This window comes from Eptatretus burgeri, chromosome 17 (assembly GCF_056783735.1).
Source record: "Eptatretus burgeri isolate ZD-2024b chromosome 17, Ebu_testis_v1, whole genome shotgun sequence".
Classification (NCBI taxonomy): domain Eukaryota; kingdom Metazoa; phylum Chordata; class Myxini; order Myxiniformes; family Myxinidae; genus Eptatretus; species Eptatretus burgeri.
The window spans coordinates 11,695,854-11,712,741 of record NC_140977.1 but is presented as its reverse complement, the minus strand read 5'-3'; the positions used below and the strand labels follow the sequence as shown (position 1 = coordinate 11,712,741).

The 16,888-nt window shown below is 43.1% G+C and overlaps 1 protein-coding gene across 1 annotated transcript in view; it reads right to left on the bottom strand.

Annotated features, from left to right (window-relative positions):
• Nucleotides 1-12,009, bottom strand: part of LOC147009321 (uncharacterized) — a 54,548-nt gene extending 42,539 nt beyond the window's left edge. The window contains exon 1 of the mRNA XM_085862136.1: nt 11,812-12,009. Within this exon, the coding sequence (XP_085718262.1) occupies nt 11,812-11,965 (154 nt within the window). The 5' untranslated portion in view covers nt 11,966-12,009. The remainder of the gene's footprint in view (nt 1-11,811) is intronic.
• Nucleotides 12,010-16,888: the final 4,879 nt, after the last annotated feature.

The following is a 16,888-nucleotide window of genomic DNA, read 5'->3' as shown; positions in this document are numbered from 1 at the left end:
CTGCGATGGGCTTTAGTTAGGTTATTAAATCATTTTTTTCCCTTTTATTTTATCCCCTCCATTCCACTTCCCACTCTTCTACTGAGGTAAATCTGTCTCGCTTGCTCCCCTCGTTACGCTGGCCACAGCGTACCACCGACTACCCACTGTATCCCAGAGACTCGTTTTTCTGAGGCAAAATCCCAACGTTCGCTATGGGTTCCGCATTGGCATCCACCTTCCCAAACTGACACGCAGAGAGTGGGCGGGCATTACCAGTGTCTGGCCGAAACCCCCCCCAGAAAGGCGGATCACATGAAGGCCCGGGCCAATCTGGATGCTCAGATCGGACAATGACGTCGGCTTCGCCATGGCTCCTCCCCGAGCTCGAGTCTGAAAAAGCACGGACCTCCAAGTTGGTCGTTGTAATTGTGAAGAAGTTGGGAGGACAAAGATAATTGTTGTGAAAGTGTTCCTGCTGGCTGGCTCTGCCTTCGTCTCGACGGCCCGCCTACTGTACTGGTCCTCGCCCAAGCCTCTTATATGGTCCTGCCTACTCTGCTCATCTCTCGCCTCTTTGGACTCCGCCAGACACGATTACCACGCGTGCGGCGGTAGACCGAACCACACCACTTTTGTCGGGTGCCGCACCACGGATCATCCCTCCCCCCAAAACACGCTCAGGTACCAAAACTGTGACCTCAACTCCATCCCTCCCTGGCTGCAAAAGTCCTTTGCCTTCCACTGGGTTTATTTTCCCTGAGTGTGTGGTGCCTGTCCGTTAGATAAGCCTGAATAAGATCTTAATTGTTGTTGCTTTTATTAATCTCGCATCAAGTCGGCACTGTGTCCGCTTTTGTAATTTGCTTGTATAATTGTTGCACCCAACACCTCTCTCATCTTTCCCCTGCATTACATACCGAATAAACCTTTTTGTTGTGCCACATGCTTTTCCCCATTTATTGTAAATAAGTACATGTAGAAATGTTCCCAGCTCGTCTTTGTCTTTTCCTCCATGGGTCCAGCATGGTTCGAATCTGAGTTTAGCCAGGTCTTTATTCCCGATTATCCGTTCCTTCTCGCCGGTACGTCCTTGGCAGTGCCGCTCGACTGCATCCGATCCGGAAAGGTAGTCGGTAGTTGGTAGAGTGATCCGGTTCGGGCAAGGCGTACCGAGGGCGTGGTTCCCCGGTAGTCGAAACCACGTGGTTAATTAGGTCACTTGATTCCAGACAGGAGCACCCTACGCCACGCGGCTGAGGTATTGGCGTCCACGGTCGGTTAAGCGACCCGCCGCGTCACGGAGTCTGGTGGGAATCGACATAGTTTCCCCCACCTAGTGGTGGTTCTCCGCCAGACCCCGGGCCACAACAATATTGCCTCAAAAAAAGGAAACCATGATAGAAGATCATCATGGGACCCACAAGACTAACCTTTGTTCTTACAGGGATAAATGGCCTTAAATGTTTGTGTGTGCATGTGTGTTTGTGTGAACAGCCTGGTATCCCCAAGGCTTGAGGAATATATGGGAGAAGTTTCTCCTCGATCTGTCAAGCCATTCCGGAGGAGATGATTTTTAAAGGTTTTCGGGTAAATCCAATGTGGTTGACAAACCATGTGACCGATGACATCAGAGGTAGAGAAATTTTGTTCATAATGGAGAGGCAATCACATCTGTAACGTTTCACCTCGATCTGTTCAGCTGTTTTGGAGACGAGGATTTTTGAAGACGAGGATTTTTGAAGGTTTTAATGTGAAAAACAACATGGCTGCCAAACCATGTGACCGATGGCCTCAACTTTGCTCTCAAATACAGTTTAGCCCGAGATGACCTCAACATTTTTCATACTGATCGGATAAAGCAGTCAATGAATGCAAACATAATGCCTCTGGCAACTTCATCAGCAGAGGCATAAAAAGGTAGCAATGTTTGACAAATAAACAAACTTGCCTGTGGTATAATCTGCCCTTTCAAACATGATGTGAGATTATTAATGGTTTTTTTTTCATAACTGAATGAGACCTCCAAAAAAACTTCCACATACCAACAGCATGAACACACCTTTTCCGAAATCCAAGGTCAGTTTCTCAACGTGCACGGAATGGAATAATTTTACAAATAAATATAATCGTACGCCAAACAAGATACAGATGAAGTTAGATGATAGAGAGGAGGGATACACGTATTAAACTATTCAAGGATGTATGATGATATAACTATTCTCAAAAGCCATGCCCAAAATTGGGATTACCTTCCAGGGATGCCATGACCATTTTTTGTCGCTTTTAAACCTCGCCTTTTTCGAAGATCTTGTGCTCCACCGGAATTGTGAAGCTTTGTTGACAAAACAGATACTTTTTCTCCATTTCACCATGTGGTTCAATCTCATCAGTAACTGGAAACCCTTTCGAAGGCTGCATCATACTTTGTGACAAATCAAACTCTCATTGGTGAAGAATCTCTTCAAAAATTCTCAGATCCAGATCTCCACCGAAATTGAATCAATCTGTTCTCGTCACACAGCAACCTGTCCACCAAATTTCGTCCAAATACATACCTGTTTGAGATATCGTGCTCACAGTCAAATAATGGCGAAAACATAACCTCCATCCACCTTCGGTAACAGTAGTTATAGAAATAATTAATATAAAATAAAAATTACCAGATATACTTGAATAAAACGAAAACAATTTCGAGTTCGAATAGTCTTGCCTTCAGTACCTCTTCCGGAAAGCGGTCAAACAAGCCACAACTTGCAATGAACGTCGACTTTTTTTTATAGATGGTACGCACCGTAATTGGAGGCAAACAAAACCCAACATCAACCGCACGATCAGCATCCATCCGACGAATAACATCCAATTTCACTTTGAAGGTAACATTTTTTATGGTGCCCCTGAGCCACTCGACATTACAGCAAAAACACAAAGTAGTTTGTGTACAGGGTGGGTAGAGGCGAATGCTGAAGCAATGGATAGGAGAAAGGATGGATGCTGTCAGCGACGTTCGAGTGGGATTGTGACGACGTATTTGAAAACGAAGTAAAAAGAGGGAGATGTAAATCTGGTATTGCTGCAATGTCGCAACTTTCAAGACAGAGTATGATAAATTGCCAAAATAAAATAAAAACCTATTCGTCTCGTCCATTCCCAAAGAAATGGGAGAGGGTATTGCAATCAATCTGTGTGTTGGAGTGTGTGTCGTTATGGATCTAATGATGTGGACCTAAGGCAAGGGTTGTGTACTCACTGTTTGAAGAGTTTTTGAGCTGAAAGGGATGAAAACTCCATGAACAGAGTACAATACACAGTTGATCTGAGGAGTCGGTAAATCAGCCAATTACTGACAAATTAAAAGGTTTGCTTAGGGTAAAGAACTAAATTGAGGTTTGCGATGAAGATAGAGTCAAGTAAAGAATGTTACCGAATTAGCATTATGTGCACGTTTTATATGATAATGTTGTAGCCATCAGGTCCAGCCCAGTTGCCGGGTCCGAAACCAACGAACCACACAATGTGGTCGCACTGGCGAAACGATTTGGGTGCACCGAGCCAGATTATGAGCCCGTTTGTCACGACACCGTATTCTAATGAACACCTAAATCAAACAGGCGGCATGCTAATCAGTGCCACATGTCCGTATTCCCAAAGTCGCACCCCGAGCAATGGTTGCTCCGACACAGGCACAGTCTTGACTGGGCACTAATCTCCCAAACCTAATCGGTCCTTTAACAGACATATATTGTTACGAATTTGAAAGCGAACTGCACACAACAGCCAGGTCCTATAGATCAGTTATATCGGTAAGTTTCTAGGTAGGGTCCCGTCCTATGTTTAATGGGCGATTTAGTGTATGTGCGCTGAGCAGTTCTTTTCTTAGCTCTACAATTTATATCCACAAAAAAATAACACGATGGACCATTCCCCACACGATGGCATGTCGAACACGCGTGTGGGCGGAGTTCCGTCGGTCACCGAAGTACTGACTCCACGCTTCAGCCAATCGGAAGGGTGAGAGCACGTTTGCCACCTTTCAGCCAATGGGAGCAGAGCAAGCTCCAAGAGAAGCAGAGTCGCTTCGGGGGGTGGGGGATCGAGATGCCCCGACCAATCATGGGGAGACGTCAGATTTCCCCCGGCGAATGAGGAGTGCGGTGACGTGAGGCATGGCCCCCCCCCCCCGTCCACGGGAGAGAAAAAAGAAAGGGGACGGCATGGTCATCTCGTGACTGGTCTCATCTTGTCGCTGGCTCTCGTCTCGTCGTAGTGATCCCTCACCTCGTCATTATTCGAGCTGGCTGGCGTCTGTGGCTGAAACCTCGGTCCCTCGGTGTCTGGTGTATCAGCGCGGGTTCGAGTCCCGCCACCGAACAAGATCAACGTTACCGCACGAGGCAGGCAGGTGCAAGAACAGGCTCTTCCCTCCCGAGCTGGAGGGCACAATAAAAGACAACTGGCCCCATTGTGTGTGTGGCGCCAGTCCGATAAGAAGAAATTGTTTAAGTGATTGCTCATTGGACATTGCATTGCTTATTTCGTGACAACTCTGCTCTTCATCTTTCCCTCTCCCATTATAAATAAACCCTTTTGTTAAATGTTCCAGATCGTATCTGTTTCTTTCATTGGCTTAGCATGGTGCGTGTTGAGAAATAGCGAAGCAGTAAATTGTTAATTTGGACCGACAGGCCTCGGTAACCATCCGCTCGGGTTACACACGGTTCGAGCACGATAACGACTCGTTCCGCTCGAAGCCTGTCTAGGGTGTGAATTCCCCGGTAAGCTTTGCCGCGTGGGGACTTAGGTGTATTGAAGTTGGCAATTAACCCTACTCCACGCGTTCGAATTATTGGCGATTCATGGTCCTGTAAGGGGCCAGTGCCTTTCGGACTTGTCCGAGGGTCACGACCTAAATTCCGGTGGAGCCGACTCTACTGCTTCCCCGAGCGGTAGTGCTCGCCAACGATACCCAGCCCCACAACAATATAACTGAAATGAGCAATGAGAAACTCAAATCACCCACAAAAAGTGATTTTATGCGTGTTCAAACAACAGGTGGGAATATGGATAAGAAGCAACACAATGATAAACACCTGACTACCCAATATGTGTCCACAAGCCAAAGAACAACTGGCATATTCCTTCATTCATTAAACATCAAGACCTCAGTAGATAGACAAGTGAGATTGGACAGGAGAGAAATACTGCAGATAGTGTCCACTTTGAGGCAGCTACTTTGACTTTGGCAGTCCACTTTGAGGTAGCTCACAAATTGGCCTTGCAGTTACTGCTCATCCTGTGGACTGGAAACTGGCTCAAGGGGAGAAGTGGGCGCAGCAGACTGGGGAATGGGGGAGATAGTGGCTGGAGGCTATGGACAGGCAAATGATCGTTGGATGGAAAAACAGAGTCCACGTGCAGGCTTTCCAGCAAGTGGTGTGTGAATCTGACCCCCCCCCCCAACACTGTTTGCATCTCACCCATTTACAGCTTCAGCCCCCACCTCACAACACTAACCCCTCCCCGTTCAACTTCTATTGCCCCATGACTCAGTCCCTTGCTGGGGCAACCCTCCCAGAATTTTCACCTCGTTTGTGCCGGTGTGGCGCTCGTGACTTTTCCCACCCAAATGTGTGCATGATGGCCTGTCAAAACACTTAAAAGAACACAAGACAGATTGCGAAGGGAAGAACATGAAGTAGGGTTTGAGGCAAAAGCAGTTTTCGACGTGCACGTGAGGAAGGAAGCCGGCAGTTTTCAACACATGCAACAGCGTTATCCTAAATCACAATTGAATTAGCTCATGCTTATTCTGAAAATGCAATATGGGAAATAACGATCGCCAGACAATGTCGTTATGCTCCACTGCAGAAGGAAGTCCCACAATAATATAATACTTTCAAAGCGTATGGGTTCAAAAGGGGATACAAACACTCATCAGCCTAACCACACACCGCCTTCTTCCTGACCAAAGAATCCTGAACTCCTGCAGTAAGGTCCAGGCAAACTGTCATCAATGCTCTGACGTCCATATAATGGTCATCAATATCTTCATCCTTGACCAAATTGAGGGCCCACGATGGTAGTTTGCTGAGGTTGTTCAGTGTGATCTCGTGCTACGTCAACATGATCAAGGGCTGACATGGCTTTGAGTAGATTGTTCATCGGCATATTTGACAAGATACTGCACTGGATGCAAGCTTCCTCTAGTTTTCTCCATTAATGTTGTGTTGTCCTTGCTGTGGTGTCGATTGACAAGATTCTCCATTATCAGACTTCAAATAAAGATAGGTAAATTCTCCAGGGAAGATGCTTGCTTGTCTGAGGCTTGTGGATTAACTTGTTTATTTGGTGTCAGCCTCCTTAAAACCTCAGGCTTGATGAAGTTAAAGAAATTTTGTTGCCAGCTGTTTCTGCTCATGTAGCTTGTCAACCTTACTTTCCTTTGATTGAAACATGACATATGGTATTCCATCAGGTGAAGAAGTACTGCTGTGCAGCTGCATGATCAGATAAGCTTTGGTTCTCTGGTGGAAGACTTGCTCCAGTGTCTGTGTTCTTCTATATATTCCTTTGCTGGTCAATATCTTTTGAAGGATTCCTTGACATGGTGTGAAACTCATATTCAGACTTTGAACCGATTATAACATGGTAATGTAGGAGTAACGCTGCAGGGAGTCCATTGTAACCCCCATCCCCATGAAACAACAATCAGCACCAAGTTGAGTTCCCGGTACAATGTGGGACTTTGAGAAACACTTCAATCCTTCTTAACGAGTAGCACTTGTATGTTGATGAAACGAAGATTGGGCCTGGTCACACCGATATCCTCGTGGCTCTATATGAACCTCAACGCAGTATAAGCTTTACAACACAATGCAATCTTCGCAGAGTGATGTAAGCTTGCAGCAGCTGTAAACTTCTGGCTTCCCAGAATGCATCGACATCAGTTTTGACATCCATCAAATGTCATGACTAACATTACAGCGAGACATTCACTTTAAGGAAATAACTAAGTCATTATGAAGAATTTTTATGCCACAAGGAGTCATTTCCAAATCACCCACCACCATACTCTAAGACTCTCTCAAGCATGCGCTCAGAAAGGGGAGCAATGTTGGGCATGGCCACACACGTCACACAAAATTACTCCCCACCTTCATCTGGAATCCCACATGGACAACAAAATTGAAAACAGTCTTCAACCCAAGTCTGATGTGTCGCTCCACTAATCCTATGCATTCACTCACTAAAGCATGCAACTTGTACAATTCTAAATCCAGATGGAATTTTCACAAACATGTGGTTGGGGTGAGGGTGCATGCACCAGGAGGGCCTCCTCTTCTTTTTTTCTCTTCTCTGAAGAGTAAACGGATGTTTCGAACTGCAGAACATTAATATGGATACAAACAAACACGACATAATCGTGACCGAAGCTTTTCGTGCTGCACTCTTCAGGGTAAAAAAAAAAAAAATTAAAAAAAATAAAAATAAAAAAACGCAGAAAGTGAAGGAGGAAGTGCAGGCGCGTGCTTTATACAGAAGTCTCAATAAGGTAGACAGTGATTGGTTCAACCGTAATGTCACGGTTAATCCGAACGCCCATTGGTCGGCTCATCATCTTCACCTCGAGCTGCCATTGGCTGGAGCAGAGATCATCGATGATTGACGTTTGCAACCGCATCCTGGAGAGAGGGAGGGATGGGTTTCCCCGAAGGTCCATTCACCATTTGTTACCGAACTTCCCTTGATCTTTCGATGCTGAAAGAGACACAGAGATCGTACAAATTCCTTTTGACGACATAATATTGGATTGGTGCCAAGGATGAAGGTTGCTTCTAACAAACGAAAATGGAATGAGCTCCGACCTCGGCTCAATATCCTGAACATATCTGCATAGATAGGGTTGGCAACCAGGTGCTGTGCAATGGCAGATACAGTGGCTGGTGTTCGCTGGATATTTCTGCATGCTCGCACTGATAGTGTTCTAACCCTCACAATATTTCTTCGAATCGCCAAGGGGACGTGTTGTTTTATCTGATCAGACAATCTTAGTGTTGTGCGGCCCATGTACCGAGCTTCACATCGGCAGTTAAACTCATAAATAACATTGCTGGTTTGTGAGGTGGGCACATCCTTGTTGACCAAGGTCAGCAAACTGCAAGAGGTAAAGATTACTCGGGTTACACAGCCAGAAACGTGTTGGATACAATATGTTTGATTTGTACTTCAAACCTTCGTGATGATTGCCCTTTCCAGGGCATCCAGATATAGACTGGACATTTGTCCAGACCAATCTTTTGTCGTGTTTAGAAACTTTGCACGTATCTCTTCACTATATGCTCAGGATAACCATTCTCACAGAGTATATTCATGATTTTGTCAATTTCAGCACGAAGATTACAAGGTGAACAAATCATTTGTGCTCTGTTAACCAGGATATTGATCAAGGCAATTTTGTTTCTCATGGAGCTGCAGGAGTCCCGCCGAGTATACCGCCCTGTGAAAGTCGGCTTCCGGTAGACGGATGTCGTGAAACCAAGGTTGGATCTATCAACCAAAACATCCAAAAACGGTAATGTGTTTGACGATTCCAGCTCCGTGGTAAACTTCAGCGCTGGATGGAGAGTGTTGAGCCATGCCTGGAAATTGTCACATACCGTCCAAGACTCAAACAAAACATAAAATGTCATCAACATACCGATAGAATACGATGGGGGAAATCGACCCCTCGCCAACCAGTTTCTGCATTTCGTGATAGCCTTCAAAAGATATTTGCAAGAGCTGGGCCTAATGGAGAACCCATGGGAACACAGTCCGTTTGAACATACATCATGTTAAAACTGAATTCCACCTCCCTTGTTGCTGTGTTCATAAATTCCACGAAGACGCGTTCCGAGATCATCGGTTGTTCCAGCAAATGTGCGCATATCTCAAATCGTCTGTCAATGGTACATTCGTGAACAAGCTTTTACTATCAAAGGATGCAATGATGTTGTCCTCACTTGTTGGAGTTTTAGCTCCATTTGATTCTGCAAATGCTAAGGAATCCTTAACCATGAAATGAGAAAGTGAATCCAATACTAGTTGCAGTACCTCTCCCAACCACTTGGTAAGTTCATGTTGTGCCCATCGCACCATGGACAGGATCAGTCTTAGAGGGATATTCTCCTTGTGAATCTTCGGCAGGCCGTACATTCTTTGACGTTGGACTCCAACAGGTTTAATTCTGTCATGCACCTCCTTTGATCGTTGTCCACGTTTGAGAAACTGTAACAGTCTGACAATCTGACCCTCCACTTGAGGTGTGCGATCATGTTCCGTTACACTGCACAGATATTTAAATTGTTTCGTTTTTCAGAATGTCCATCATCTCGTCGATGCAATCAATCTTATCCACGATTACCACTCGGGTGCCTTTATCCAGTTTACAGACGTGAATGGCAGCATTCCTCCTCAATCCTTGTATTGCCAAGAGAACAGACCGTTGCATGTGAAAATCCGCGACGTCATTCAGGATTCCACAGTACGCAAGCGCGAGGTCCAATAGTCTAGCCCTCAGTGCCTGGTCTGCTTCGTTTGATACAGCCTGATGCGTTGATAGTTGAGCATACAGGAATTCAAACTTGGCAAAACTCTGAAGAGTCTGAAGTTATGGAATTTCAGCCGCCTCCGCCAACCCGACCCATCATGGGTTCGAGTCCCGGCACAAGTATTTGAGGTGACCGCAGGGCCTTCCAGCAACCGGTGACATCAAAATGGTGCAAAGGGGAAGGATTCCCACTATCTGAACATTTTTCAAAACACATTTTCTCTAATTTTAACCACTCTTTACAGTGATTCAATGCAACCAATTTAACTGCCGCTCCATGCGTTGGTGCTCCATCAAGTCTTAGGCCTCGCCCTCAATTTCTCCTTGTGCTGTGAAACAACAAAGTGGCTGGGTTGTGTGACCCTCTGCTTCTCTGGTGCAGCACTCCCAAGCCCTTGGGGCAACCTCCATGCTTGCTTGCTCCAGCCAAGTTCTGGGGAAGCCCTTCCTGGCGCATGGGCCCTCCCTGGGGTGCCCAGTCCCACCAGTCAGAATCACCCCCTCAGGGCCCATGATCTGCTCTGGAACAGTGTGCTCCCAGGGCCCAGGGTGCCCTCCTCACTAAAACCTACTCAACGTGAGCCACTACCACAGCTCGTCACAATTCACTTTTGCACCCAATAGATTAAAAAAAAAATTCAACCAGTACCACCATTGGAACAGCACCACGTTCCAAAACATTTGAATCTCCTCCATCTATGTAACACTCATGAGCGAAGATTCCTCTCCACAGGGGGGGGGGGGGTATGCTTCCTCTTCATCAGGAAGACACACAACCACTTTGCATCATTAACACAGGACTGAAGGGTTTGGGCCAAACCCAGAAGAGCGGTGGAGAGGAGGCAGTCCAAGGCTGTAAATGGGCCTTCTGGTCCCATATGCAGCGACACAGAGGAAGAGGAGAGGCGTGGCCAGCTTGTTGGGGGTGTAGCTTTTCTCAACACCAGCAACCTTCTATGTTGAGCTCTGCAGTTTTTAGTCCTTCCTTCATCACCCCCACCTTTCTTGACTCAGATCACCGATGACATGCAACCATCCCCCCTCCCCAGCTCACTCATAATTTGGTTGGTGGGTGGGGGGAAAAATCAGCCTGATGGGTAGAGTGACCCCACTGTGAACTTTCTCATCGAAACTTAAAAGAAAAACTGAGGCGGTTGCGACTACAACACTAGTTTGCATTGTCACATTAGCAAATAAATATCTGTAATATGGTTATAAAATAAATAAAAAGGTGGCAGTGTGTGGTCATAAAATAAATAAATAAAAAGGTGCCGGTGGGTGGAAATAAAACAAATCATTAATGAAAAGGTGACAGTGTGTGGTCATAAAATAAATAAATAAAAAGGTAGCAGTGTGTGGTCACAAGATAAAAAAAAAAAATAAAAAGGTGCCGGTGGGTGGAAATAAAACAAATCATTAATTAAAAGGTGACAGTGTGTGGTCATAAAATAAATAAATAAAAAGGTAGCAGTGTGTGGTCACAAGATAAATAAATAAATAAAAAGGTGCCGGTGGGTGGAAATAAAATAAATAATTAATGAAAAGGTGACAGTGTGTGGTCATAAAATAAATAAAATGGTGGCAGTGTGTGGTCACAAGATAAATAAATAAATAATAAGGTGCACGTGTGGGCGGCAATAAAATAAATAATTAATAAAAAGGTGGCAGTGTGTGGTCATAAAATAAATAAATAAAAAGGTACAAGTGTCTGGTCACAAGATAAATAATTAAATAATAAGGTGCTCGTGAGGGCGGCAATAAAATAAATAATTAATAAAAAGGTGGCAGTGTGTGGTCATAAAATAAATAAATAAAAAGGTACAAGTGTCTGGTCACAAGATAAATAATTAAATAATAAGGTGCTCGTGTGGGCGGCAATAAAATAAATAATTAATAAAAAGGTGGCAGTGTGTGGTCATAAAATAAATAAATAAAAAGGTACAAGTGTCTGGTCACAAGATAAATAATTAAATAATAAGATGCTCGTGAGGGGAGCGAGGGGTGGACTACTCGTACTCCGAGCCGTGGCCTCACAGGTCAAAAATAAATAAATAAATAAAAACTTAGTAAATCGGCGTCCTGAGGTTGAGAAATGACGATGGGAACCATTAAGGATGCAAACTGTGGAATAATTAACATTGTTAATCGTCCCCTGAAGTCATTTTATGTTCCTCGTGTGACGACGTGAACATGGCGTGATGCGGGACACGAGAAAGATGGAAATTAAATCAATTTAAACTTACCAATCGGTTTCTGGTACATCACGAGTTCAAAGAAGGAAACCTCCAGGTCGGCGTTCCACTCAAAGGGTCTTGCATCAGGATCTGAAAACGCTTCAGGATTTGGATGAGGATCCAGTGGGCCGTCGGATTTATCAGCTCCACCATTTTCCGCCATTTTAACTCTTCTTCTTCTTCAAATTATAATGGCGGCAACAGTTGGGGTCCTCCACGCCCCGCCCCCAAATCATAAATAAATATTAAATACTTCTCACATATTCTACTTATTCACTATTCCCTTCATCAATTACATTATCCTTATATTACGAAAACAAATCCAAAGAAAGATTTTTTTTTAGAGCAATCGCCTGTGAATGTACAACATCCATTTACATAAACATATCGATATACACCTCAATTTAGGTTCGGAATCAAAGGATCATCCTCTTCAAGGTTTGAATCATCCGAATAACTTTTATTTACTCCAATTCGCACAGACATTGTACATCGTTATTAATGGAGAGGTCGGAAACTTTCATACGTGGATAAAAGTCACAAGGTGTTGAAGAAGTTGCTGAAAATGACGGGAAGAAGTGGGAAATGGAGGACTTTGTGAGTAGGGTGGATTTACTGGTTCTGGCTCACTTTTCCCCATGTAAATGAATGGGGGATTTTCAGCGATTCCCTTTTTTTTCCCCTAAAAATAAACCCACTTTTTATCCGTTTTTCCCTGCTGTACAGGGGTTTGGCTTTTTGTGAGGCAATGTTTTATGGCCAGATGCCCTTCCTGACGCCAACCCTGGTCGCCTCTTATGACACACAGGGATATGGTACACCTATTCTAACCGGGGCATACACCGGGACCAGTACACTGGCACTCATTTCGCCGACCTCGGAAGGATGACAGGCTGAGTCAACCCCCTGGTGTTAATTCAGCAGCCAACGGGGCTTGAACTCGGGACACTGGGATCCCAAGCCACCACCCTAACCACTAAGCCAACACCAGGCTTAGCCAACACCAGGCTATCCCAAGGTATATTTATTTGTCTCCCCTTTTAACCTGGAGGTTGAACCTCATTGAATTGAACACCTGGAGGTTGAACAGCTCACTCATTGAACCTATAAAGATTTGTTCATTCTCAAATTCCTTCAATAGTTTAATTTTCTTTGCACAATAATCCCCATCTAAAATATTGAAAAACAAAACATTTGAATCTTTATATTTTTTAAGATACCCCTTTTGTGCCATTACGAAATGATAAACTTCTCTTAATGCTCTTGTTTGACCACCTCCTGAGCCACATATCATTTTGAGATTATAGTAAATTGTTTCAAATGTTTTCAGTTCATGCCGTGAAAATGAGGAAGTGTTTTTTTGACACGGTCGTGCTGTGTGAATGAGGAAGTGGTTTTGGACTGTCATGCTGTGAAAAATAGGAACTATTCTGTGAGACAAGGTCTCGTGTTTATATTTTATCTCAGAACACGAACTGAAAACATTTGAATCAAAACCATTTTAAGTATGTTTTGTAAATGATTCATACAATCGCTCAGTTATTTTCCAAGCTGTCATTTCCTGTGGCCGCACCCAATGCTTAGGTAATTTCCTCGTCGTTGCCTTATAAGTGATTCACCAGACAAAGTTTCTGCCAGACGGGATTTTCATTTTTACAACTGAGACATGAGCGATCTTTCTTCCGATCAAGACAACAGCTCACTACAGAGTTGGTAAGTTTGTGTATGGTTTTCTCTTTGAACGATGAAGCAAATGATTATTAATTAAATCATGATAATTCTGATATATTTTTTTCCTGACAGGTCGTTGGAAGAAATTGAGTTTACATATCACGATGAGGTGCATCAAATGAATACTCTTATTGAAGAGATCAATGATTTTAGAAGAGAATTGAAAGACATTTATAATGAGTGGTACGAAGTCTTATCACGTCCTCTGATCTCGAAGGAATTAAACCAATGGTGAGACACGTGTGTGTGTGTGTGTGTGTGTGTGTGTGTGTGTGTGTGTGTGTGTGTGTGTGTGTGTGTGTGTGTGTGTGTGTGTGTGTGTGTGTGTCTCTCTGTCTGTCTTTCTACCTACCTCTCTCTGCTCTTATTGAAGAGGTCAATGATTCAATGATTTATAATGACTGGTACGAAGTCTCTGATCTCGAATGAATTAAACCAATGGTGAGACACGTGTGTGTGTGTGTGTGTGTGTGTGTGTGTGTGTGTGTGTGTGTGTGTGTGTGTGTGTGTGTGTGTGTGTGTGTGTGTGTGTGTGTGTGTGTGTGTGTGTGTGTGTGTGTGTGTGTGTGTGTGTGTGTGTGTGTGTGTGTGTGTTGCTTTCCCTGTCTGTTTGTATCTCTCTCTGTCTGTCTCTTCATCTATACCCTTGACTTATTATTTTTTTTTTCAGCACTATCACACAACATCAGCTGTTGAAGCAATCTTGTACAACACTTGATTTTCTGGAGGTAAATGTTTCTGAATTATTATTAATATCACTCTCTCTTTAGAATGTCGTCTTATGTTGGTTGCATCATTAGTTTGGACGCGGTTTTGTCAGTACACTGGAATTCATTTTATTGACCTTGAAAGGATGACAGGCTCCTGGTGTGTTAATTCAGTGGTCAACGAGGCTTACTCATATTACCATGTAATTATCTTTATAAAACCTAATTATTATCCACTTTTTGTTTCAAAACAGAATATGGTGTCTGAGTTTCGAAATCACAAGACATCTGAAGAAGATTGCTGGGAAAGATTATACATTCTCGCAAATGAATATTTAATATTTTCAATATTAATAAATTATATTTGTTTTGTTTACAATTACTTGATTCTGAATTTCAAAAAGAGAATCAAGACATGAAGGGAGGGTAGGTGCGCCCCCCCAATGACCCATCACCCCCTCATCCCATCCCTCCCCTCCCCATGTGTGTGTGTGGGGAAGGGTGGGGGTGGGATGAGGGAGGTGGTGGGTCAAAGGTGGGGGGCGCACAGGGGGGATGAGGGGGGTGGGGCTTGTGTGGGCGGGGCTTGTGTGGGCAGGGCTTTGGTGGGGCTTGTGTGGGCGGGGTGTGTGTGGGTGGGGCTTGTGTGGGTGGGATGTGGGAGGGGTTTATGTGGGCAGGGTTTATGTGGGCAGGGGTTTATGTGGGTGGAGCTTATGTGGGAGGGGTGAATGTGGATGAGGCTTATGTGGGAGGGGTGAATGTGGATGAGGTTTGTGTGGATAAATGGATGGGTGGATGGGTGGATGAGTGGAGCTTGTGTGGATGGGTGGATAATTTTTTAATTAAATAAACATGTTGTGTGTGGGGAACTAATTAACTAATCACTAATTATGTGAATATGATGAATATGGGTGGAGCTTGTGTGGGGTTTGTGTGTGTGGAGCTTGTGTGGAGTTTTTGTGTGGAGCTTGTGTGGGGTTTGTGTGTGGTGGGGTTTGTGTGGGGTTTGTGTGGGCGGGGCTTGTGTGGGTGGAGTCAAAAAGGGGCGGAGTCAAAAAATTTCAATTTATCTTTGTCTTTTGTAATTCCTGTGAATAAAATGAACCTAAAATCTCTTCCCCTTCCAAATCATATATCTTATAAGTCCAAGGAACCGTATCTATTACATCAACAATTTTAAAAAGCTCGTTGGTCCATCTTTTCATATAACCTTTTTCAAAATGAGATTTCCACCTATATATTCTTACGATATCACCAACTTTGAACTTAGGTTTTCTGACATTAATCTCTTTTTCATATTTTAATTTTGTAAATGTTTCTGATGGTTTCATATTTGTTGACGTGTGAATCGTGTCATTATACTTATCCACAATATCCTGAATAAAAGATGACCATTGTTGTGAACCGAGTTGTGTAAATTTTTTATATAGTCTCTTTTAAGGTACGATTAAAACGTTCAACAACAACTGCCTTCCCTTCATTAAAGGTACTGTATAATGTAATACTGTTATTTTTTAGAAAATTCATAAATGTCTTGTTATTAAACTCTCTACCCTCATCAATCCACAATTTTTTAGGTTTTCTCTTACTTTTATTAAATATCTGTTGAAAGGCTAACATAAGAGTATTACCTGTTTTGTTTTTTAATGGGACAACCCATACGTATCTACTCCTCAAATCAATAACGGTTAAAGCATACTTGTACCCCTTGTCATTATTGAGTTCAATCAAATCAGCAGACCAGATATAATCAACTTCCTTGGAATAAACTTTCCTTCTCTGAAACTTTGTGAATATTGGTTTATGTAATTCATCAGCTAATTGCTCTTCAGTCTTAATGACATCATTCGAGCCTATAAGTTTTTTGAATTTCCAAGTCCAAGTTTCAATTTAGCACTGAACATCTTCTTCACAATGAACCGATCAACTTTTTCTCTCAAGGTTGGATTTTGTATCAGAGACAAATTATACAACATTTTTCTATCAGCTTCATGCTTTTCTTCCAACGTTGTGGTATTCCCATAATCAATATCGTGTCTCATGCACACTTCATCAACTCTATTGATTGGTTTACTCCAGGATTTAGGATTGTCTGCCTCATCTAATCTTTTATCCAAGTTTGTGCCTGGACCACAGAAAGAATACCCTGGTAGATGTAATTCCCCTGGTATTCCAGTAGTTGTAAATTTACTTCCTGATAAAAACTTTTGTATATCTCCTCCTCGTTTGTGTTTGGAGATAAATTGATTTTTTTTGAACCACACACCGAACATATTCCTTTTTGGATAACCCTGTTATTTTTACTTTTAATATATGAAATATTTTTAGTATTAGTTTTCTTTTTACATTTGAGACAATAACTCATTTATTTATGAGAAAAATTCCTGCAGAGTGCAAAAACCTTTTTAGTTTCCAACATGCACATTTGAATCTTAATTTTTAAAACATAAAGAATCCTTAGAAATGCCTTCACTCTCTCCTCCATTTATTTAAGAAAAAACTTGAATTAAAATGAATAGCTTGGCGATGTCAATAGTCTTGTCGAAAGTATTGCAAATACACTTGTCAATTCTTTGTTTTCCTCCTCGGTGGGTTGAGTTATTTTCTGTAATACCCCTAATCTTTTTTTAATCTCACTGGTTTCC